Source organism: Rhinopithecus roxellana, chromosome 7, assembly GCF_007565055.1.
Source record: "Rhinopithecus roxellana isolate Shanxi Qingling chromosome 7, ASM756505v1, whole genome shotgun sequence".
NCBI lineage: Eukaryota > Metazoa > Chordata > Mammalia > Primates > Cercopithecidae > Rhinopithecus > Rhinopithecus roxellana.
In genome coordinates, this window is record NC_044555.1 from 107,188,549 (window position 1) to 107,213,546 (window position 24,998).

Here is a 24,998-nt window from a genome sequence, read left to right on the forward strand (position 1 = left end):
CTGAGGTCAGTAGTTTCAGACTAGTCTGACCAACATGGGAAAACCCTGTCTCTACTAAAAACACAAAAAATTAGCTGGGTGGTGGTGCACACCTGTAGTCCCAGGTACTCGGGAGGGTGAGGCAGCAGAATTGCTGGAACCCGGGAGGTGGAAGTTGCAGTGAGCCGAGATGGTGCCACAACACTCCCCTGGGTGACAGAGCGAGACTCAGACTCAAAGAAAAAAAATAATAATAATAGATATGCAATTTTTTTCACACTTACGGCACATATTAAATCAGGCTAGCCATATTACAAGTGCTCAGTGGCCACAACACACAGATCTAAAGATGAGCCCCATCTCTCTCTTTTCAAAAATTGTTTTAAACTTGACATTTTACTTGATTTTTGGCTGTAGTAAAAGAATTTCAAGCAATCTTACCAAATGGTGGAAAGTAATACTTTTCAATGAAGGAATGATGGGCCAAAACAAAGAGGTAAAGGAGGATCTGAGTTAGCACTATTTATTGAGAAATCTTCCCACGTTTCAGCTTATTCATTTAAAACAAACTTTTATTTTTAACTTGAACAAACACTGTCAAATACATGCATGACAGTTCGATGTCACTGGATATCACTTTTGATGTAACCAACTTTGCAACGATGTGTGTTAAAATTCCCACAGGCATCTGAAAAAATAAAATAAAAACAATGAACAACAGAGTCTTCTTTCTATTCTTCCCAACTGCAGGATGAAAGAAGAGAAAGTAAACAATAGCACGACATTAACCAGCACCAGTGACTTTCTAAATAGAAGAAAATGGCCAGCTCTGTGTATATCTGCAAGATTTGTGTGCTATATGTTAAACAAGTAGAGAAAACCACCTTTTCCCTTTGTAACTCACAAGCTTGGATATCAGGGTGCTTGTGGAACTGAAGGTTTCAGTCAAATGGTCACACCAACCTTGTCTGCCTAGCACTACAAAAGCTTGTTGCTTTTCTTTCTACATGAGGGTCCATTCTGAGATTTAAATAAATCTCTCAGGCTTCAACAGCCTGTGCTGGTTCCACAAATGATACTCCCTTACCCTCCCAGACCCTTGGTTTCCATATCTACCATGCGGGAAGAAGCTATTATGAAATACACGGCTGTGAAAATGCAAATAAATAAACAAATAAGAAAGAAAAATGTTAACCATTTAAATATACTCAAAGACAGATATACCTTAAGACTTAATTACCAATTCAGTGATAAACACACATTCTTTTCATCTGACTGTGACATAAAATACAAAATATATAGCTAAGTAAATATTTAGGTATTAGTCATTCAATGTGGTCCTACTTGAAATTCTTAGCCTTTTGCTATTTGTAAGTAGTCACTTTGTAAAAGGCATTGAGTTGTCTCCTCGTTACTATGGGAGCCTGCATTTCTGTGGTCAAGTAATGACGGCCCAACTAATGCGTGTGGCCCAGCCAAGTTAGTGGCTGTGTCTGGCAACTGTTTTCTACACAAATATTGGTCTTGGTAGTAGGTCTGATACATTTACCACTTGTTAGCAGTCTTGCAGCTAGACGACGAAACACCTCAAACATGAACAAATGAGTAGCCATGAAGTATATTTCAGAACACACTGCAGTTCGTATTACTAGATACAGAATATTCTAGTAATATTTTAGGTAAGCTAAACTGAATTTTTAAGGTAATTTTAAACTTTTTCTTAATTAATTTACTGGGAATCTTTTTTGTTGTTAAATAAAACTATCAGCAACAGGTAATGCCAGGAGTAGTCGAGTGATTCTCAAAGCTATACACAGATACCTGGATTTTCTCGGCTTCCTCTGCTGCATCTAGGTCCCCTTGGAGTTTTTCACCTTGTTTTCCGCATCCTTCTCTTTTTCTTGTTCTTTCTCTTCCTCGCCTGCAGCATCTTGGGCCTCTTCATCCCACTTTTCAGGCTGAGATTTAGTGACTCCTTTAGTGAAGAATAATACACACATTGGGACCAGACATTCACAGAAAATACAGCCCAATTTACAACTAGCAGCGGCATCCCGTACCCCACCCTCAGGAGAAGCAGGATAGGGTTAACTAAGGAAGGAATAGCTGGGCACCGTTCTACTGGTTTCACAACAGTTCCATGGCCCTGGCGTTGCTCCTGCTTGATCACTTCCACAGGGACACTATCTCCCTTTTTTCCAGTAAATCTCCCACCCAAAGTTGCTGATTATTTCTCGTTTTTGGAGAAGAGATCTGAATCATCGGGTCTGGTCTCATTCTACGGTGTTTTGGTCAGAAGTTTGTTGGGAAAATATTTGTTTGCCTCAAAAGACAAATTCTATGGTGAAGCTCGTTGGTTCCTCACCCCCCTGAACGTGTCAGTTTTACCAAGGGCTCCTGTATCACTTCATTTGAAGGATCATCTTTCTACGAATCTTTACACTTTGAAAAGCCATGAATCCAAAAGGATGCCTGCCATTTGCCTGTTCTCTGCGTGCGGGTATCCCTTCTGTTTCCTGCAGAGCTCCCTCCTGAACCCCTATCTACCCGGCCATTCATCTGCGGGCTCGCAAATGGCATCGACGATCTCAAATCTCCTATCAAATACAGCTTGGTAGAGGGCGGCAAGTTTTCTCAAAACCATAGATTTCGTTAGAGAATTGGGTTTCGACTCACTGGGACACATTCGGCCTTAAGTTTCAGGAGTGCCCCGACCCCTGCTTCACCACCCGAGGCCCCGACTCCCCCTTCACCACCCGCTTCCCCAGCTGTGTCCGCACCGCGGCCCTGCCCAGAGCCCTTGGACACACGGGTCCCCACCTCCCCACTGCTGCCGCTAGCCCGTTCCTCACCCTCGGGGGCCGTGGCCTCCTCTGCGCCGGTTTCTCTTTCTCTGTGGCCTCCTCTCCAGGCTTCTCCTCTGCAGCCTCCTCCTGTGGGCCTCCTCCACCGGCTCCTCTGCGGCCTCCTCCCTCTGTGGCCTGCTCTGCAGCCTCCTCCTCTGTGGCCTCCTCCACCGGTTCCTCTGCGGCCTCTCTGCGGGCTTCTCCTCTGTGGCCTCCTCTGCAGCCTCCGCCTCTGTGGCCTCCTCCACCGGCTCCTCTGCGGCCTCCTCTGTGGGCTCCCTGGCCATCTCGGCCAGGTCGCCTGGCACCGCAGGCCCTGGGACCGACTCGGCCTCCTGGATCAGACCCAGGCCCTGGCCTTCCAGGGCTGCGGCCCCCGCGCCCAGCCTCTGGAGCGCCAGCAGCAGGGAGGGCTCGCCCCTGCGGTTGGGTGCAGCAGCGCGGGGCCCCAAGAGCTGGCGGCTGTGGTGACGGCTCGCTATCACATGTGGTCGTTGTGATAGAGGCGGAGGAGAAGGGAGTGGACCATATCCAGAAACACAAAACTAATGCCCGCCGCGGGATAGCGACGGATCGCCGCCAGGTCGAGGTTGCCCGCCTCGTTCCTCTCTTCTTCTCTCCTCCTCCTCCTCCTCTTCTCTTCCTCGGCCGCGGGCCCGATGTCCGGGTCCTCCTCGGCGCTCCCCCCCGTGGACTGTGGCCAGGCCTGCCGCCTGCTCACCCTCCTCCTCCCCGAGGCCTTCCATGGGCCCTGCGACTCCGACCACCTCGGCCGCAGGCACCATGTCTCTACTGTCGGGGCCGGAGTCGCCGCCCTCCGGGTTACCAGCTCCGGCCGCCTCGGCCTGCGCTCCCTCCTGGCTTACCGGGGCCTCCTGGTCCCCTTCGGTTGGGTGTCGGTCCCCTGTGGCAGACATGACACCAATCAGTACCTCAACTGGGGTGGCGAGCAGGCTGAGGTGACCGCGGTGAAGACGGTGGCCACTGAGGTGGCTACGGCTGAGGGGAGGCGAGGGTTTGGCCGCTGAGGGAGTAAGAGTCTGTCTCCTTATTGAGGGAATAAGAGTCTGTCTCAGAGGACACCCTAAGGTGGGAAGGGCAAGGAGCGAATCCCAGGAGCCCCCCACCAAGGCTGGCCTGAGAGGACTTAGACAAGGCGGGAAAGATTCCGGTTGGCAGGCGACAGGGGGCGGGACCGGAAGCGTCAATGAGGGGCTCTCAGCGAGCTGTAAGCCCATTTGCTGAAAACTTCAGATTGACGTATTCTGTGTCCAGTGAATGATCAAGGCCTTTTAGCTCTAGGACAAATCGGAATCCGGACTTTTTTTTTTTTTTTTTTTTTTGAAACCGGAGTCTTCTTCGCTCACCCAGGCTGGAGTGCAGTGGCACAATCTCGGCTCGGTGCAATCCCCGCCTCCTGGGTTCCAGTGATTCTCCTGCCTCAGCCTCCTCAGTAGCTGGGAAGACAGGCACAGGCCACCACGCCCCGCTAGTTTTTCTATTTTAGTAGAGACAGCGTTTCACCACATTGGCCAGGATGGTCTCGATCTCATGACCTTGTGATCCACCCGCCTTAGCCTCCCAAAGTGCTAGGGCTACGGGCCTGAGCCACCGTCCACGGCCGAGCTCTACCTTTTCTTTGAGGCCTTAGTGTCCAGGGCTGCCCTTTTGGTCCACACAAGTCTTGCACTTTTAATTTTAGGGTTAGTAACACTATAGTAAGTCCAATGTGGAGGCACCCTGGAGTATGGGAACTGCAAGATGTTGACAGAGTCCACTTATTTCCACCTAGTAGTGGCTCATGCCAGTAGAGATAGTGTCATAAAAATGTTACCTAGTTCAGACCTAAGTAGTTGTGAAAACCTCCCAAGAAGAGACGTAGAATTTCAGTGATTTAATGTAGTCAATGCTACTTAGAAAAGAATGTGCAGAGTTGAAATGGATGCAGTCATCACTGAGTGCTGAGGTGGTAAATGACAGACACTGGAAGGTGTTTAATGAATCCTGCCAAATTCACTTCAAACCTCCAAATAATGGGAAAAAAAATAGATACTGTTTTAAAAGGACTCATCTCATAAGAGCTAAGCAGAAAGAACACCAAAAGGGCCTGGGCGCGGTGGCTCATGCCTGTAATCCAGCACGTTGGGAGCCGAGGCAGGCAGATCACCTGAGGTCAGTAGTTTCAGACTAGTCTGACCAACATGGGAAAACCCTGTCTCTACTAAAAACACAAAAAATTAGCTGGGTGTGGTGGTGCACACCTGTAGTCCCAGGTACTCGGGAGGGTGAGGCAGCAGAATTGCTGGAACCCGGGAGGTGGAAGTTGCAGTGAGCCGAGATGGTGCCACAACACTCCAGCCTGGGTGACAGAGCGAGACTCAGACTCAAAGAAAAAATAATAATAATAATAATAGATATGCAATTTTTTTCACACTTACGGCACATATTAAATCAGGCTAGCCATATTACAAGTGCTCAGTGGCCACAACACACAGATCTAAAGATGAGCCCCATCTCTCTCTTTTCAAAAATTGTTTTAAACTTGACATTTTACTTGATTTTTGGCTGTAGTAAAAGAATTTCAAGCAATCTTACCAAATGGTGGAAAGTAATACTTTTCAATGAAGGAATGATGGGCCAAAACAAAGAGGTAAAGGAGGATCTGAGTTAGCACTATTTATTGAGAAATCTTCCCACGTTTCAGCTTATTCATTTAAAACAAACTTTTATTTTTAACTTGAACAAACACTGTCAAATACATGCATGACAGTTCGATGTCACTGGATATCACTTTTGATGTAACCAACTTTGCAACGATGTGTGTTAAAATTCCCACAGGCATCTGAAAAAATAAAATAAAAACAATGAACAACAGAGTCTTCTTTCTATTCTTCCCAACTGCAGGATGAAAGAAGAGAAAGTAAACAATAGCACGACATTAACCAGCACCAGTGACTTTCTAAATAGAAGAAAATGGCCAGCTCTGTGTATATCTGCAAGATTTGTGTGCTATATGTTAAACAAGTAGAGAAAACCACCTTTTCCTTTGTAACTCACAAGCTTGGATATCAGGGTGCTTGTGGAACTGAAGGTTTCAGTCAAATGGTCACACCAACCTTGTCTGCCTAGCACTACAAAAGCTTGTTGCTTTTCTTTCTACATGAGGGTCCATTCTGAGATTTAAATAAATCTCTCAGGCTTCAACAGCCTGTGCTGGTTCCACAAATGATACTCCCTTACCCTCCCAGACCCTTGGTTTCCATATCTACCATGCGGGAATGAAGCTATTATGAAATACACGGCTGTGAAAATGCAAATAAATAAACAAATAAGAAAGAAAAATGTTAACCATTTAAATATACTCAAAGACAGATATACCTTAAGACTTAATTACCAATTCAGTGATAAACACACATTCTTTTCATCTGACTGTGACATAAAATACAAAAATATATAGCTAAGTAAATATTTAGGTATTAGTCATTAATGTGGTCCTACTTGAAATTCTTAGCCTTTTGCTATTTGTAAGTAGTCACTTTGTAAAAGGCATTGAGTTGTCTCCTCGTTACTATGGGAGCCTGCATTTCTGTGGTCAAGTAATGACGGCCCAACTAATGCGTGTGGCCCAGCCAAGTTAGTGGCTGTGTCTGGCAACTGTTTTCTACACAAATATTGGTCTTGGTAGTAGGTCTGATACATTTACCACTTGTTAGCAGTCTTGCAGCTAGACGACGAAACACCTCAAACATGAACAAATGAGTAGCCATGAAGTATATTTCAGAACACACTGCAGTTCGTATTACTAGATACATGAATATTCTAGTAATATTTTAGGTAAGCTAAACTGAATTTTTAAGGTAATTTTAAACTTTTTCTTAATTAATTTACTGGGAATCTTTTTTGTTGTTAAATAAAACTATCAGCAACAGGTAATGCCAGGAGTAGTCGAGTGATTCTCAAAGCTATACACAGATACCTGGATTTTCTCGGCTTCCCTCTGCTGCATCTAGGTCCCCTTGGAGTTTTTCACCTTGTTTTCCGCATCCTTCTCTTTTTCTTGTTCTTTCTCTTCCTCGCCTGCAGCATCTTGGGCCTCTTCATCCCACTTTTCAGGCTGAGATTTAGTGACTCCTTTAGTGAAGAATAATACACACATTGGGACCAGACATTCACAGAAAATACAGCCCAATTTACAACTAGCAGCGGCATCCCGTACCCCACCCTCAGGAGAAGCAGGATAGGGTTAACTAAGGAAGGAATAGCTGGGCACCGTTCTACTGGTTTCACAACAGTTCCATGGCCCTGGCGTTGCTCCTGCTTGATCACTTCCACAGGGACACTATCTCCCTTTTTTCCAGTAAATCTCCCACCCAAAGCTGCTGATTATTTCTCGTTTTTGGAGAAGAGATCTGAATCATCGGGTCTGGTCTCATTCTACGGTGTTTTGGTCAGAAGTTTGTTGGGAAAATATTTGTTTGCCTCAAAAGACAAATTCTATGGTGAAGCTCGTTGGTTCCTCACCCCCCTGAACGTGTCAGTTTTACCAAGGGCTCCTGTATCACTTCATTTGAAGGATCATCTTTCTACGAATCTTTACACTTTGAAAAGCCATGAATCCAAAGGATGCCTGCCATTTGCCTGTTCTCTGCGTGCGGGTATCCCTTCTGTTTCCTGCAGAGCTCCCTCCTGAACCCCTATCTACCCGGCCATTCATCTGCGGGCTCGCAAATGGCATCGACGATCTCAATCTCCTATCAAATACAGGTTGGTAGAGGGCGGCAAGTTTTCTCAAAACCATAGATCGTTAGAGAATTGGGTTTCGACTCACTGGGACACATTCGGCCTTAAGTTTCCAGGAGTGCCCCGACCCCTGCTTCACCACCGCCCCGACCCCCCCCCCTTCACCCCCCCCCCCACTGTGTCCGCCCGCCTGCCCCTGCCCTCCACCCTCCCCACCTCCCCCTCTGCCCTACCCGTTCCTCCCCTCTTCTCCTCCTCTTCTGCCGGTTTCTGTGGCCTCCTCTCCAGGCTTCTCCTCTGCCCTCCTCCTCTGTGGCCTCCTCCACCGGCTCCTCTCGGCCTCCTCCTCCTCTGTGGCCTCTCTCAGCCTCCTCCTCTGTGGCCTCCTCCACCGGTCCTCTGTGGCCTCTTCGTGGGCTCCCTGGCCATCTCGGCCAGGTCGCCTGGCACCGCAGGCCCTGGGACCGACTCGGCCTCCTGGATCAGACCCAGGCCCTGGCCTTCCAGGGCTGCGGCCCCCGCGCCCCCTCTGGAGCGCCAGCAGCAGGGAGGGCTCGCCCCTGCGGTTGGGTGCAGCAGCGCGGGGCCCCAAGAGCTGGCGGCTGTGGTGACGGCTCGCTATCACGATGTGGTCGTTGGGACAGACGCGGAGGAGATGGGAGTGGACCGTATCCAGAAAACACAAAGCTAATGCCCGCCCGGGGGGTAGCGATGGATGATCGCCGCCAGGTCAGGTTGCCCGCCTCGTTCCTCTCTTCTTCCTCCTCCTCCTCCTCCTCTTTCTCCGCGGGCCCGATGTCCGGGTCCTCCTCGGTGCTCCCACCCCGGGGACTGTGGCCATGCCTGCCGCCTGCTCACCCTCCTCCTCCCCGAGGCCTTCCATGGGCCCCTGCGACTCCGACCACCTCGGTCGCAGGCACCATGTCTCTACTGTCGGGGCCGGAGTCGCCGCCCTCCGGGTTACCAGCTCCGGCCGCCTCGGCCTGCGCTCCCTCCTGGCTTACCGGGGGCCTCCTGGTCCCCTTCGGTTGGGTGTCGGGTCCCCTGTGGCAGACATGACACCAATCAGTAACCTCAACTGGGGTGGCGAGCAGGCTGAGGTGACCGCGGTGAAGATGGTGGCCACTAAGGTGGCTACGGCTGAGGGGAGGCGAGGGTTTGGCCGCTGAGGGAGTAAGTCTGTCTCCTTATTGAGGGAATAAGAGTCTGTCTCAGAGGACACCCTAAGGTTCGAAGGGCAAGGAGCGAATCCCAGGAGCCCCCACCAAGGCTGGCCTGAGAGGACTTAGACAAGGCGGGAAAGATTCCGGTTGTCAGGCGACAGGGGGCGGGACCGGAAGCGTCAATGAGGGGCTCTCAGCGAGCTCTAAGTCCATTTGCTGGAAACTTCAGATTGACGTGTTCTGTGTCCAATGAATGACCAAAGCCCTTTAGCTCTAGGAGAACTCGGAATCCAGACTTTTTTTTTTTTTGAGACCGGAGTCTTGCTCCGTCACCCAGGCTGGAGTGCAGTGGCACAATCTCGGCTCAGTGCAATCCCCACCTCCTGGGTTCCAGTGATTCTCCTGCCTCAGCCTCCTCAGTAGCTGGGACGACAGGTACAGGCCACCACGCCCCGCTAGTTTTTCTATTTTTAGTAGAGACAGCGTTTCACCACATTGGCCAGGATGGTCTCGATCTCATGACCTTGTGATCCACCTGCCTTGGCCTCCCAAGCGCCGGGGGCTACGGGCCTGAACCACCGTCCACGGCCGAACTCTACATTTTCTTTGAGGCCTTAGTGTCCAGGGCTACCCTTTTGATCCACACAAGTCTTGCCCTTTTAATTTTAGGATTAGCAACACTATAGTAAGTCCAATGTGGAGGCACCCTGGAGTATGGGAACTGCAAGATGTTCACAGAGTCCACTTATTTCCACCTAGTAGTGGCTCATGCCAGTAGAGATAGTGTCATAAAAATGTTACCTAGTTGAGACCTAAGCAGTTGTGAAAACCTCCCAAGAAGAGACGTAGAATTTCAGTGATTTAATGTAGTCAATGCTACTTAGAAAAGAATGTGCAGAGTTGAAATGGATGCAGTCATCACTGAGTGCTGAGGTGGTAAATGACAGACACTGGAAGGTGTTTAATGAATCCTGCCAAATTCACTTCAAACCTCCAAATAATGGGAAAAAAATAGATACTGTTTTAAAAGGACTCATCTCATAAGAGCTAAGCAGAAAGAACACCAAAAGGGCCTGGGCGCGGTGGCTCATGCCTGTAATCCAGCACGTTGGGAGGCCGAGGCAGGCAGATCACCTGAGGTCAGTAGTTTCAGACTAGTCTGACCAACATGGGAAAACCCTGTCTCTTCTAAAAACACAAAAAATTAGCTGGGTGTGGTGGTGCACACCTGTAGTCCCAGGTACTCGGGAGGGTGAGGCAGCAGAATTGCTGGAACCCGGGAGGTGGAAGTTGCAGTGAGCCGAGATGGTGCCACAACACTCCAGCCTGGGTGACAGAGCGAGACTCAGTCCAAAAAAAAGAAAAAAAATAATAATAATAGATATGCAATATTTTTTTCACACTTACGGCACATATTAAATCAGGCTAGCCATATTACAAGTGCTCAGTGGCCACAACACACAGATCTAAAGATGAGCCCCATCTCTCTCTTTTCAAAAATTGTTTTAAACTTGACATTTTACTTGATTTTTGGCTGTAGTAAAAGAATTTCAAAGAATCTTACCAAATGGTGGAAAGTAATACCTTTCAATGAAGGAATGATGGGTCAAAACAAAGAGGTAAAGGAGAGATGTGAGTTAGCATTATTTATTGAGAAATCTTCCCACGTTTCAGCTTATTTATTTAAAACAAACTTTTATTTTCAAATGGAATAAACACTGTCAAATACATGCATGAAAGTTAGATGTCACTGGATATCACTTTTGATGTATCCAACTTTGCAACGATGTGTGTTAAAATTCCCACAGGCATCTGGAAAAATAAAATAAAAACAATGAACAACAGAGTCTTCTTTCTATTCTTCCCAACTGCAGGATGAAAGAAGAGAAAGTAAACAATAGCACGACATTAACCAGCACCAGTGACTTTCTAAATAGAAGAAAATGGCCAGCTCTGTGTATATCTGCAAGATTTGTGTGCTATATGTTAAACAAGTAGAGAAAACCACCTTTTCCTTCTATAACTCACAAGCTTGGATATCAGGGTGCTTGTGGAACTGAAGGTTTCAGTCAAATGGTCACACCAACCTTGTCTGCCTAGCACTACAAAAGCTTGTTGCTTTCTTTCTACATGAGGGTCCATTCTGAGATTTAAATAAATCTCTCAGGCTTCAACAGCCTGTGCTGGTTCCACAAATGATACTCCCTTACCCTCCCAGACCCTTGGTTTCCATATCTACCATGCGGGAATGAAGCTATTATGAAATACACGGCTGTGAAAATGCAAATAAATAAACAATAAGAAAGAAAAATGTTAACCATTTAAATATACTCAAAGACAGATATACCTTAAGACTTAATTACCAATTCAGTGATAAACACACATTCTTTTCATCTGACTGTGACATAAAATACAAAAATATATAGCTAAGTAAATATTTAGGTATTAGTCATTAAATGTGGTCCTACTTGAAATTCTTAGCTTTTTGCTATTTGTAAGTAGTCACTTTGTAAAAGGCATTGAGTTGTCTCCTCGTTACTATGGGAGCCTGCATTTCTGTGGTCAAGTAATGACGGCCCAACTAATGCGTGTGGCCAAGCCAAGTTAGTGGCTGTGTCTGGCAACTGTTTTTCTACACAAATATTGGTCTTGGTAGTAGGTGTGATACATTTACCACTTGTTAGCAGTCTTGCAGCTAGACGACGAAACACCTCAAACATGAACAAATGAGTAGCCATGAAGTATATTTCAGAACACACTGCAGTTCGTATTACTAGATACATGAATATTCTAGTAATATTTTAGGTAAGCTAAACTGAATTTTTAAGGTAATTTTAAACTTTTTCTTAATTAATTTACTGGAATCTTTTTTGTTGTTAAATAAAACTATCAGCAACAGGTAATTGCCAGGAATAGTCGAGTGATTCTCAAAGCTATACACAGATACCTGGATTTTCTCGGCTTCCCCTCTGCTGCATCTAGGTCCCCTTGGAGTTTTTCACCTTGTTTTCCGCATCCTTCTCTTTTTCTTGTTCTTTCTCTTCCTCGCCTGCAGCATCTTGGGCCTCTTCATCCCACTTTTCAGGCTGAGATTTAGTGACTCCTTTAGTGAAGAATAATACACACATTGGGACCAGACATTCACAGAAAATACAGCCCAATTTACAACTAGCGGCGGCATCCCGTACCCCACCCTCAGGAGAAGCAGGATAGGGTTAGCTAAGAAAGGAATAGCTGGGCACCTTCCTACTGGTTTTCACAACAGTTCCATGGCCCTGGCGTTGCTCCTACTTGATCACTTCCACAGGGACACTATCTCCCTTTTTTCCAGTAAATCTCCCACCCAAAGCTGCTGATTATTTCTCGTTTTTGGAGAAGAGATCTGAATCATCGGGTCTGGTCTCATTCTACGGTGTTTTGGTCAGAAGTTTGTTGGGAAAATATTTGTTTGACTCAAAAGACAAATTCTATGGTGAAGCTCGTTGGTTCCTCACCCCCCTGAATGTTTCAGTTTTACCAAGGGCTCCTGTATCACTTCATCATTTGAAGGATCATCTTTTTACGAATCTTTACACTTTGAAAAGCCATGAATCCAGAAGGGTGCCTGCCATTTGCCTGTTCTCTGCGTGCGGGTATCCCTTCTGTTTCCTGCAGAGCTCCCTCCTGAACCCCTATCTACCCGGCCATTCATCTGCGGGCTTGCAAATGGCATCGACTATCTCAGATCTCCTATCAAATACAGGTTGGTAGAGGGCGGCAAGTTTTCTCAAAACCATAGAGGTCGTTAGAGAATTGGGTTTCGACTCACTGGGACACATTCGGCCTTAAGTTTCAGGAGTGCCCCGACCCCTGCTTCACCACCCGAGGCTCCGACTCCCCCTTCACCACCCGCTTCCCCAGCTGTGTCCGCATCGCGGCCCTGCCCAGAGCCCATGGACACAGGGGTCCCCACCTCCCCACTGCTGCCGCTAGCCCGTTCCTCACTCTCAGGGGTCGTGGCCTCCTCTGCGACAGGTTTCACTGCGGCCAGTTTCTCTGTGGCCTCCTCTGCAGGTTTCTCCTCTGCAGCCTCCTCCCGTGCAGCATCCTCCACCGGCTCCTCTGCGGCCTCCTCTGTGGGCTTCTCCTCTGTGGCCTCCTCCTCAGTGGTATCCTCCACCGGCTCCTCTGCGGCCTCCTCTGCGGGCTTCTCCTCTGTGGCCTCCTCTGCAGCCTCCTCCTCTGTGGCCTCCTCTGTGGGCACCCTGGCCATCTCGGCCAGGTCGCCTGGCATCGCAAGCTCTGGGACCGTTGCGGCCTCCTGGATTAGGCCTAGGCCCTGGCCTTCCAGGGCTGCGGCCCCCGCGCCCAGCCTCTGGAGCGCCAGCAGCAGGGAGGGCTCGCCCCTGCGGTTGGGTGCAGCAGTGCGGGGCCCCAAGAGCAGGCGGCTGTGGTGACGGGTTGCTATCAGGATGTGGTCGTTGTGATAGAGGCGGAGGAGAAGGGAGTGGACCAGATGCAGGAACACAAAGCTAATGCCCGCCGCGGGGTGGCGACGGGTGATCGCCCCCAGGTCGAGGTTGCCTGCCTCGTTACTCTCCTCTTCCTCTTCCTCCTCCTCCTCCTCCTCCTCCTCTTCCTCCGCCGCGGGCCCCATGTCCGGGTCCTCCTTGGCGCTCCCGCCCCCGGGGACTGTGGCCAGGCCTGCCGCCTGCTCACCCTCCTCCTCCCTGAGGCCTTCCATGGGCCCTGCGACTCCAACCACCTCGGCCGCAGGCACCATGTCTCTACTGTCGGGGCCGGAGTCGCCGCCCTCCGGGTTACCAGCTCCGGCCGCCTCGGCCTGCGCTCCCTCCTGGCTTACCGGGGCCTCCTGGTCCCCTTCGGTTGGGTGTCGGTCCCCTGTGGCAGACATGACACCAATCAGTACCTCAACTGGGGTGGCGAGCAGGCTGAGGTGACCGCGGTGAAGACGGCCACTGAGGTGGCTACGGCTGAGGGGAGGCGAGGGTTTGGCCGCTGAGGGAGTAAGAGTCTGTCTCCTTATTGAGGGAATAATAGTCTGTCTCAGAGGACACCCTAAGGTGGGAAGGGCAAGGAGTGAATCCCAGGAGACCCCCACCAAGGCTGGCCTGAGAGGACTTAGACAAGGCGGGAAAGATTCCGGTTGGCAGGCGACAGGGGTCGGGACCGGAAACGTCAATGAGGGGCTCTCAGCGAGCTCTAAGCCCATTTGCTGAAAACTTCAGATTGACGTGTTCCGTGTCCAGTGAATGATCAAGGCCCTTTAGCTCTAGGACAACTCGGAATCCAGACTTTTTTTTTTTTTATTTGAGACCGGAGTCTTGCTCGGTCACCGAGGCTGGAGTGCAGTGGCACAATCTCGGCTTGGTGCAATCCCCGCCTCTTGGGTTCCAGTGATTCTCCTGCCTCAGCCTCCTCAGTAGCTGGGACGACAGGTACAGGCCACAACGCCCGGCTAGTTTTTCTATTTTTAGTAGAGACAGCGTTTCACCACATTGGCCAGGTTGGTCTCGATCTCATGACCTTGTGATCCACCTGCCTTGGCCTCCCAAAGTGCTGGGGCTACGGGCCTGAGCCACCGTCCACCTCCGAACTCTACCTTTTGGTTGAGGCCTTAGTGTCCAGGGCTACCCTTCTGGTCCACACAAGTCTTGCGGTTTTAATTTGAGGATTAGCAAACTATAGTAAGTCCAATGTGGAGGCACTCTGGAGTATGGGAACTGCAAGATGTTCACAGAGTCCACTTATTTCCACCTGGAAATACTGGCTCATGCCAGTATAGATAGTGTCATAAAAATGTTACCTAGTTGAGACCTAAGCAGTTGTGAAAACCTCCCAAGAAGAGACGTAGAATTTCAGTGATTTAATGTAGTCAATGCTACTTAGAAAAGAATGTGCAGAGTTGAAATGGATGCAGTCATCACTGAGTGCTGAGGTGGTAAATGACAGACACTGGAAGGTGTTTAATGAATCCTGCCAAATTCACTTCAAACCTCCAAATAATGGGAAAAAAATAGATTCTGTTTTAAAAGGACTCATCTCATAAGAGCTAAGCAGAAAGAACACCAAAAGGGCCTGGGCGCGGTGGCTCATGCCTGTAATGCAGCACTTTGGGAGGCCGAGGCAGGCAGATCACCTGAGGTCAGTAGTTTCAGACTAGTCTGACCAACATGGGAAAACCCTGTCTCTACTAAAAACACAAAAAATTAGCTGGGTGTGGTGGTGCACACCTGTAGTCCCAGGTACTCGGGAGGGTGAGGCAGCAGAATTGCTGGAACCCGGGAGGTGGAAGTTGCAGTGAGCCGAGATGGTGCCACAACACTCCAGCCTGGGTGACACAGCGAGATTCAGACTCAAAGAAAAAAATAATAATAATAATAATAGATATGCAATTTTTTTTCACACTTACGGCACATATTAAATCAGGCTAGCCATATTACAAGTGCTCAGTGGCCACAACACACAGATCTAAAGATGAGCCCCATCTCTCTCTTTTCAAAAATTGTTTTAAACTTGACATTTTACTTGATTTTTGGCTGTAGTAAAAGAATTTTAAGCAATCTTACCAAATGGTGGAAAGTAATACTTTTCAATGAAGGAATGATGGGCCAAAACAAAGAGGTAAAGGAGGATCTGAGTTAGCACTATTTATTGAGAAATCTTCCCACGTTTCAGCTTATTCATTTAAAACAAACTTTTATTTTAACTTGAACAAACACTGTCAAATACATGCATGACAGTTCGATGTCACTGGATATCACTTTTGATGTAACCAACTTTGCAACGATGTGTGTTAAAATTCCCACAAGCATCTGAAAAAATAAAATAAAAACAATGAACAACAGAGTCTTCTTTCTATTCTTCCCAACTGCAGGATGAAAGAAGAGAAAGTAAACAATAGCACGACATTAACCAGCACCAGTGACTTTCTAAATAGAAGAAAATGGCCAGCTCTGTGTATATCTGCAAGATTTGTGTGCTATATGTTAAACAAGTAGAGAAACCACCTTTTCCTTCTGTAACTCACAAGCTTGGATATCAGGGTGCTTGTGGAACTGAAGGTTTCAGTCAAATGGTCACACCAACCTTGTCTGCCTAGCACTACAAAAGCTTGTTGCTTTTCTTTCTACATGAGGGTCCATTCTGAGATTTAAATAAATCTCTCAGGCTTCAACAGCCTGTGCTGGTTCCACAAATGATACTCCCTTACCCTCCCAGACCCTTGGTTTCCATATCTACCATGTGGGAAAGAAGCTATTATGAAATACACGGCTGTGAAAATGCAAATAAATAAACAAATAAGAAAGAAAAATGTTAACCATTTAAATATACGCAAAGACAGATATACCTTAAGACTTAATTACCAATTCAGTGATAAACACACATTCTTTTCATCTGACTGTGACATAAAATACAAAAATATATAGCTAAGTAAATATTTAGGTATTAGTCATTAAATGTGGTCCTACTTGAAATTCTTAGCCTTTTGCTATTTGTAAGTAGTCACTTTGTAAAAGGAATTGAGTTGTCTCCTAGTTACTATGGGAGCCTGCATTTCTGTGGTCAAGTAATGACAGCCCAGCTAATGCGTGTGGCCCAGCCAAGTTAGTGGCTGTGTCTGGCAACTGTTTTCTACACAAATATTGGTCTTGGTAGTAGATCTGATACATTTACCACTTGTTAGCAGTCTTGCAGCTAGACCACGAAACACCTCAAACATGAACAAATGAGTAGCCATGAAGTATATTTCAGAACACACTGCAGTTCGTATTACTAGATACATGAATATTCTAGTAATATTTTAGGTAAGCTAAACTGAATTTTTAAGCTAATTTTAAACTTTTTCTTAGTTAATTTACTGGGAATCTTTTTTGTTGTTAAATAAAACTATCAGCAACAGGTAATTGCCAGGAGTAGTCGAGTGATTCTCAAAGCCATACACAGATACCTGGATTTTCTCGGCTTCCCCTCTGCTGCATCTAGGTCCCCTTGGAGTTTTTCGCCTTGTTTTCCGCATCCTTCTCTTTCTCTTGTTCGTTCTCTTCCTCGCCTGCAGCATCTTGGGCCTCTTCATCCCACTTTTCAGGCAGAGATTTAGTGACTCCTTTAGTGAAGAATAATACACACATTGGGACCAGACATTCACAGAAAATACAGCCCAATTTACAACTAGAAGCGGCATCCCGTACCCCACCCTCAGGAGAAGCAGGATAGGGTTAACTAAGGAAGGAATAGCTGGGCACCGTTCTACTGGTTTTCACAACAGTTCCATGGCCCTGGCGTTGCTCCTGCTTGATCACTTCCACAGGGACACTATCTCCCTTTTTTCCAGTAAATCTCCCACCCAAAGCTGCTGATTATTTCTCGTTTTTGGAGAAGAGATCTGAATCATCGGGTCTGGTCTCATTCTACGGTGTTTTGGTCAGAAGTTTGTTGGGAAAATATTTGTTTGACTCAAAAGACAAATTCTATGGTGAAGCTCGTTTGTTCCTCACCCCCCAGAATGTGTCAGTTTTATCAAGGGCTCCTGTATCACTTCATCATTTGAAGGATCATCTTTCTACGAATCTTTACACTTTGAAAAGCCATGAATCCAGAAAGGTGCCTGCCATTTGCCTGTTCTCTGCGTGCGGGTATCCCTTCTGTTTCCTGCAGAGCTCCCTCCTGAACCCCTATCTACCCGGCCATTCATCTGCGCGCTCGCAAATGGCATCGACGATCTCAGATCTCCTATCAAAGACAGGTTGGTAGAGGGCGGCAAGTTTTCTCAAAACCATAGAGGTCGTTAGAGAATTGGGTTTCGACTCACTGGGACACATTCGGCCTTAAGTTTCAGGAGTGCCCCGACACCTGCTTCACCACCCGCGGCCCCGACTCCCCCTTCACCACCCGCTTCCCCAGCTGTGTCCGCACCGCGGCCCTGCCCAGAGCCCTTGGACACACGGGTCCCCACCTTCCCACTGCTGCCGCTATCCCGTTCCTCACCCTCAGGGGCCGTGGCCTCCTCTGCGACAGGTTTCACTGCGGCCAGTTTCTCTGTGGCCTCCTCTGCAGGCCTCTCCTCTGCAGCCTCCTCCTGTGCAGCGTCCTCCACCGGGTCCTCTGCGGCCTCCTCTGCGGGCTTCTCCTCTGTGGCCTCCTCCTCTGTGGCCTCCTCCACCGGCTCCTCTGCGTCTTCCTCTGATGGCTTCTCCTCTGTGGCCTCCTCTGCAGCCTCCTCCTCTGTGACCTCTTCTGTGGGCTCCCTGGCCATCTCGGCCAGGTCGCCTGGCACCGCAGGCTCTGGGACCGACGCGGCCTCCTGGATTAGGCCCAGGCCCTGGCCTTCCAGGGCTGCGGCCCCCGCGCCCAGCCTCTGGAGCGCCAGCAGCAGGGAGGGCTCGCCACTGCGGTTGGGTGCAGCAGTGCGGGGCCCCAAGAGCAGGCGGCTGTGGTGACGGGTCGCTATCAGGATGTGGTCGTTGTGATAAAGGCGGAGGAGAAGGGAGTGGACCAGATGCAGGAACACAAAGCTAATGCCCGCCGCGGGGTAGCGACGGATGATCGCCGCCAGGTCGAGGTTGCCCGCCTCGTTCCTCTCTTCTTCCTCCTCCTCCTCCTCCTCTTCCTCTTCCTCGGCCGCGGGCCCGATGTCCGGGTCCTCCTCGGCGCTCCCAACCCCGGGGACTGTGGCCAGGCCTGCCGCCTGCTCACGCTCCTCCTCCCCGAGGCCTTCCATGGGCCCTGCGACTCCGACCACCTCGGCCGCAGGCACCATGTCTCTACTGTCGGGGCCGGAGTCGCCTGCCCTCCGGGTTACCAGCTCCGGCCGCCTCGGCCTGCGCTCCCTCCTGGCTTACCGGGGCCTCCTGGTCCCCTTCGGTTGGGTGTCGGTCCCCTGTGGCAGACATGACACCATCAGTACCTCAACTGGGGTGGCGAGCAGGCTGAGGTGACCGCGGTGAAGACGGTGGCCACTGAGGTGGCTACGGCTGAGGGGAGGCGAGGGTTTGGCCGCTGAGGGAGTAAGAGTCTGTCTCCTTATTGAGGGAATAAGAGTCTGTCTCAGAGGACACCCTAAGGTGGGAAGGGCAAGGAGCGAATCCCAGGAGCCCCCCACCAAGGCTGGCCTGAGAGGACTTAGACAAGGCGGGAAAGATTCCGGTTAGCAGGCGACAGGGGGCGGGACCGGAAGCGTCAATGAGGGGCTCTCAGCGAGCTGTAAGCCCATTTGCTGAAAACTTCAGATTGACGTATTCTGTGTCCAGTGAATGATCAAGGCCTTTTAGCTCTAGGACAAATCAGAATCCGGACTTTTTTTTTTTTTTTTTTTTTTTTTGAACCGGAGTCTTCTTCGCTCACCCAGGCTGGAGTGCAGTGGCACAATCTCGGCTCGGTGCAATCCCCGCCTCCTGGGTTCCAGTGATTCTCCTGCCTCAGCCTCCTCAGTAGCTGGGAAGACAGGCACAGGCCACCACGCCCCGCTAGTTTTTCTATTTTTAGTAGAGACAGCGTTTCACCACATTGGCCAGGATGGTCTCGATCTCATGACCTTGTGATCCACCCGCCTTAGCCTCCCAAAGTGCTAGGGCTACGGGCCTGAGCCACCGTCCACGGCCGAGCTCTACCTTTTCTGTGAGGCCTTAGTGTCCAGGGCTGCCCTTTTGGTCCACACAAGTCTTGCACTTTTAATTTTAGGGTTAGTAACACTATAGTAAGTCCAATGTGGAGGCACCCTGGAGTATGGGAACTGCAAGATGTTGACAGAGTCCACTTATTTCCACCTAGTAGTGGCTCATGCCAGTAGAGATAGTGTCATAAAAATGTTACCTAGTTCAGACCTAAGTAGTTGTGAAAACCTCCCAAGAAGAGACGTAGAATTTCAGTGATTTAATGTAGTCAATGCTACTTAGAAAAGAATGTGCAGAGTTGAAATGGATGCAGTCATCACTGAGTGCTGAGGTGGTAAATGACAGACACTGGGAGGTGTTTAATGAATCCTGCCAAATTCACTTCAAACCTCCAAATAATGGGAAAAAAAATAGATACTGTTTAAAAGGACTCATCTCATAAGAGCTAAGCAGAAAGAACACCAAAAGGGCCTGGGCGCGGTGGCTCATGCCTGTAATCCAGCACGTTGGGAGGCCGAGGCAGGCAGATCACCTGAGGTCAGTAGTTTCAGACTAGTCTGACCAACATGGGAAAACCCTGTCTCTACTAAAAACACAAAAAATTAGCTGGGTGTGGTGGTGCACACCTGTAGTCCCAGGTACTCGGGAGGGTGAGGCAGCAGAATTGCTGGAACCCGGGAGGTGGAAGTTGCAGTGAGCCGAGATGGTGCCACAACACTCCAGCCTGGGTGACAGAGCGAGACTCAGACTCAAAGAAAAAAAAAATAATAATAATAATAGATATGCAATATTTTTTTCACACTTACGGCACATATTAAATCAGGCTAGCCATATTACAAGTGCTCAGTGGCCACAACACACAGATCTAAAGATGAGCCCCATCTCTCTCTTTTCAAAAATTGTTTTTAAACTTGACATTTTACTTGATTTTTGGCTGTAGTAAAAGAATTTCAAGCAATCTTACCAAATGGTGGAAAGTAATACTTTTCAATGAAGGAATGATGGGCCAAAACAAAGAGGTAAAGGAGGATCTGAGTTAGCACTATTTATTGAGAAATCTTCCCACGTTTCAGCTTATTCATTTAAAACAAACTTTTATTTTTAACTTGAACAAACACTGTCAAATACATGCATGACAGTTCGATGTCACTGGATATCACTTTTGATGTAACCAACTTTGCAACGATGTGTGTTAAAATTCCCACAGGCATCTGAAAAAATAAAATAAAAACAATGAACAACAGAGTCTTCTTTCTATTCTTCCCAACTGCAGGATGAAAGAAGAGAAAGTAAACAATAGCACGACATTAACCAGCACCAGTGACTTTCTAAATAGAAGAAAATGGCCAGCTCTGTGTATATCTGCAAGATTTGTGTGCTATATGTTAAACAAGTAGAGAAAACCACCTTTTCCCTTTGTAACTCACAAGCTTGGATATCAGGGTGCTTGTGGAACTGAAGGTTTCAGTCAAATGGTCACACCAACCTTGTCTGCCTAGCACTACAAAAGCTTGTTGCTTTTCTTTCTACATGAGGGTCCATTCTGAGATTTAAATAAATCTCTCAGGCTTCAACAGCCTGTGCTGGTTCCACAAATGATACTCCCTTACCCTCCCAGACCCTTGGTTTCCATATCTACCATGCGGGAATGAAGCTATTATGAAATACACGGCTGTGAAAATGCAAATAAATAAACAAATAAGAAAGAAAAATGTTAACCATTTAAATATACTCAAAGACAGATATACCTTAAGACTTAATTACCAATTCAGTGATAAACACACATTCTTTTCATCTGACTGTGACATAAAATACAAAAATATATAGCTAAGTAAATATTTAGGTATTAGTCATTCAATGTGGTCCTACTTGAAATTCTTAGCCTTTTGCTATTTGTAAGTAGTCACTTTGTAAAAGGCATTGAGTTGTCTCCTCGTTACTATGGGAGCCTGCATTTCTGTGGTCAAGTAATGACGGCCCAACTAATGCGTGTGGCCCAGCCAAGTTAGTGGCTGTGTCTGGCAACTGTTTTCTACACAAATATTGGTCTTGGTAGTAGGTCTGATACATTTACCACTTGTTAGCAGTCTTGCAGCTAGACGACGAAACACCTCAAACATGAACAAATGAGTAGCCATGAAGTATATTTCAGAACACACTGCAGTTCGTATTACTAGATACATGAATATTCTAGTAATATTTTAGGTAAGCTAAACTGAATTTTTAAGGTAATTTTAAACTTTTTCTTAATTAATTTACTGGGAATCTTTTTTGTTGTTAAATAAAACTATCAGCAACAGGTAAATGCCAGGAGTAGTCGAGTGATTCTCAAAGCTATACACAGATACCTGGATTTTCTCGGCTTCCTCTCTGCTGCATCTAGGTCCCCTTGGAGTTTTTTCACCTTGTTTTCCGCATCCTTCTCTTTTTCTTGTTCTTTCTCTTCCTCGCCTGCAGCATCTTGGGCCTCTTCATCGCACTTTTCAGGCTGAGATTTAGTGACTCCTTTAGTGAAGAATAATACACACATTGGGACCAGACATTCACAGAAAATACAGCCCAATTTACAACTAGCAGCGGCATCCCGTACCCCACCCTCAGGAGAAGCAGGATAGGGTTAACTAAGGAAGGAATAGCTGGGCACCGTTCTACTGGTTCTCACAACAGTTCCATGGCCCTGGCGTTGCTCCTGCTTGATCACTTCCACAGGGACACTATCTCCCTTTTTTCCAGTAAATCTCCCACCCAAAGTTGCTGATTATTTCTCGTTTTTGGAGAAGAGATCTGAATCATCGGGTCTGGTCTCATTCTACGGTGTTTTTGGTCAGAAGTTTGTTGGGAAAATATTTGTTTGCCTCAAAAGACAAATTCTATGGTGAAGCTCGTTGGTTCCTCACCCCCCTGAACGTGTCAGTTTTACCAAGGGCTCCTGTATCACTTCATTTGAAGGATCATCTTTTCTACGAATCTTTACACTTTGAAAAGCCATGAATCCAAAAGGATGCCTGCCATTTGCCTGTTCTCTGCGTGCGGGTATCCCTTCTGTTTCCTGCAGAGCTCCCTCCCGAACCCCTATCTACCCGGCCATTCATCTGCGGGCTCGCAAATGGCATCGACGATCTCAAATCTCCTATCAAATACAGCTTGGTAGAGGGCGGCAAGTTTTCTCAAAACCATAGATTTCGTTAGAGAATTGGGTTTCGACTCACTGGGACACATTCGGCCTTAAGTTTCAGGAGTGCCCCGACCCCTGCTTCACCACCCGAGGCCCCGACTCCCCCTTCACCACCCGCTTCCCCAGCTGTGTCCGCACCGCGGCCCTGCCCAGAGCCCTTGGACACACGGGTCCCCACCTCCCCACTGCTGCCGCTAGCCCGTTCCTCACCCTCGGGGGCCGTGGCCTCCTCTGCGGCCGGTTTCTCTGTGGCCTCCTCTCCAGGCTTCTCCTCTGCAGCCTCCTCCTGTGTGGCCTCCTCCACCGGCTCCTCTGCGGCCTCCTCCTCTGTGGCCTCCTCCACCGGTTCCTCTGCGGCCTCTTCTGCGGGCTTCTCCTCTGTGGCCTCCTCTGCAGCCTCCGCCTCTGTGGCCTCCTCCACCGGCTCCTCTGCGGCCTCCTCTGTGGGCTCCCTGGCCATCTCGGCCAGGTCGCCTGGCACCGCAGGCCCTGGGACCGACTCGGCCTCCTGGATCAGACCCAGGCCCTGGCCTTCCAGGGCTGCGGCCCCCGCGCCCAGCCTCTGGAGCGCCAGCAGCAGGGAGGGCTCGCCCCTGCGGTTGGGTGCAGCAGCGCGGGGCCCCAAGAGCTGGCGGCTGTGGTGACGGCTCGCTATCACGATGTGGTCGTTGTGATAGAGGCGGAGGAGAAGGGAGTGGACCATATCCAGAAACACAAAACTAATGCCCGCCGCGGGGATAGCGACGGATGATCGCCGCCAGGTCGAGGTTGCCCGCCTCGTTCCTCTCTTCTTCTTCCTCCTCCTCCTCCTCTTCCTCTTCCTCGGCCGCGGGCCCGATGTCCGGGTCCTCCTCGGCGCTCCCAACCCCGTGGACTGTGGCCAGGCCTGCCGCCTGCTCACCCTCCTCCTCCCCGAGGCCTTCCATGGGCCCTGCGACTCCGACCACCTCGGCCGCAGGCACCATGTCTCTACTGTCGGGGCCGGAGTCGCCGCCCTCCGGGTTACCAGCTCCGGCCGCCTCGGCCTGCGCTCCCTCCTGGCTTACCGGGGCCTCCTGGTCCCCTTCGGTTGGGTGTCGGTCCCCTGTGGCAGACATGACACCAATCAGTACCTCAACTGGGGTGGCGAGCAGGCTGAGGTGACCGCGGTGAAGACGGTGGCCACTGAGGTGGCTACGGCTGAGGGGAGGCGAGGGTTTGGCCGCTGAGGGAGTAAGAGTCTGTCTCCTTATTGAGGGAATAAGAGTCTGTCTCAGAGGACACCCTAAGGTGGGAAGGGCAAGGAGCGAATCCCAGTAGCCCCCCACCAAGGCTGGCCTGAGAGGACTTACACAAGGCGGGAAAGATTCCGGTTGGCAGGCGACAGGGGGCGGGACCGGAAGCGTCAATGAGGGGCTCTCAGCGAGCTGTAAGCCCATTTGCTGAAAACTGCAGATTGACGTATTCTGTGTCCAGTGAATGATCAAGGCCTTTAGCTCTAGGACAAATCGGAATCCGGACTTTTTTTTTTTTTTTTTTTTTTTTTTGAAACCGGAGTCTTCTTCGCTCACCCAGGCTGGAGTGCAGTGGCACAATCTCGGCTCGGTGCAATCCCCGCCTCCTGGGTTCCAGTGATTCTCCTGCCTCAGCCTCCTCAGTAGCTGGGAAGACAGGCACAGGCCACCACGCCCCGCTAGTTTTTCTATTTTTAGTAGAGACAGCGTTTCACCACATTGGCCAGGATGGTCTCGATCTCATGACCTTGTGATCCACCCGCCTTAGCCTCCCAAAGTGCTAGGGCTACGGGCCTGAGCCACCGTCCACGGCCGAGCTCTACCTTTTCTTTGAGGCCTTAGTGTCCAGGGCTGCCCTTTTGGTCCACACAAGTCTTGCACTTTTAATTTTAGGGTTAGTAACACAATAGTAAGTCCAATGTGGAGGCACCCTGGAGTATGGGAACTGCAAGATGTTGACAGAGTCCACTTATTTCCACCTAGTAGTGGCTCATGCCAGTAGAGATAGTGTCATAAAAATGTTACCTAGTTCAGACCTAAGTAGTTGTGAAAACCTCCCAAGAAGAGACGTAGAATTTCAGTGATTTAATGTAGTCAATGCTACTTAGAAAAGAATGTGCAGAGTTGAAATGGATGCAGTCATCACTGAGTGCTGAGGTGGTAAATGACAGACACTGGAAGGTGTTTAATGAATCCTGCCAAATTCACTTCAAACCTCCAAATAATGGGAAAAAAAAATAGATACTGTTTTAAAAGGACTCATCTCATAAGAGCTAAGCAGAAAGAACACCAAAAGGGCCTGGGCGCGGTGGCTCATGCCTGTAATCCAGCACGTTGGGAGGCCGAGGCAGGCAGATCACCTGAGGTCAGTAGTTTCAGACTAGTCTGACCAACATGGGAAAACCCTGTCTCTACTAAAAACACAAAAAATTAGCTGGGTGTGGTGGTGCACACCTGTAGTCCCAGGTACTCGGGAGGGTGAGGCAGCA

At 49.0% G+C, this 24,998-nt stretch overlaps 1 protein-coding gene and 4 pseudogenes across 2 annotated transcripts; all 5 read right to left on the reverse strand.

The window, feature by feature from the left end:
* Window positions 1-1,829: 1,829 nt before the first annotated feature.
* LOC115898776 lies at window positions 1,830-3,968 on the reverse strand (annotated as a pseudogene).
* A 2,863-nt stretch (window positions 3,969-6,831) lies between these two features.
* On the reverse strand, window positions 6,832-10,870 carry LOC115898634 (annotated as a pseudogene).
* Window positions 10,871-11,706: 836 nt separating this feature from the next.
* Window positions 11,707-13,622, reverse strand: LOC104672931 (cancer/testis antigen 47B-like). 2 transcript variants are annotated; one of them, XM_030934797.1, is made up of 3 exons: window positions 12,930-13,622; window positions 12,713-12,797; window positions 11,707-11,831 (listed from the first exon to the last, which is right to left on the reverse strand). In XM_030934797.1, the coding sequence occupies exons 1-3, from the start codon at window positions 13,620-13,622 to the stop codon at window positions 11,707-11,709; spliced, it is 903 nt and encodes a 300-aa protein (XP_030790657.1). The 2 variants fall into 2 exon arrangements, with proteins under 2 accessions (XP_030790657.1, XP_030790656.1); XM_030934796.1 differs by having other exon boundaries at window positions 12,713-12,773; window positions 12,903-13,622.
* Window positions 13,623-16,710: 3,088 nt separating this feature from the next.
* LOC115898758 lies at window positions 16,711-18,870 on the reverse strand (annotated as a pseudogene).
* Window positions 18,871-21,631: 2,761 nt separating this feature from the next.
* On the reverse strand, window positions 21,632-23,839 carry LOC115898635 (annotated as a pseudogene).
* Between the last annotated feature and the right edge of the window lie 1,159 nt (window positions 23,840-24,998).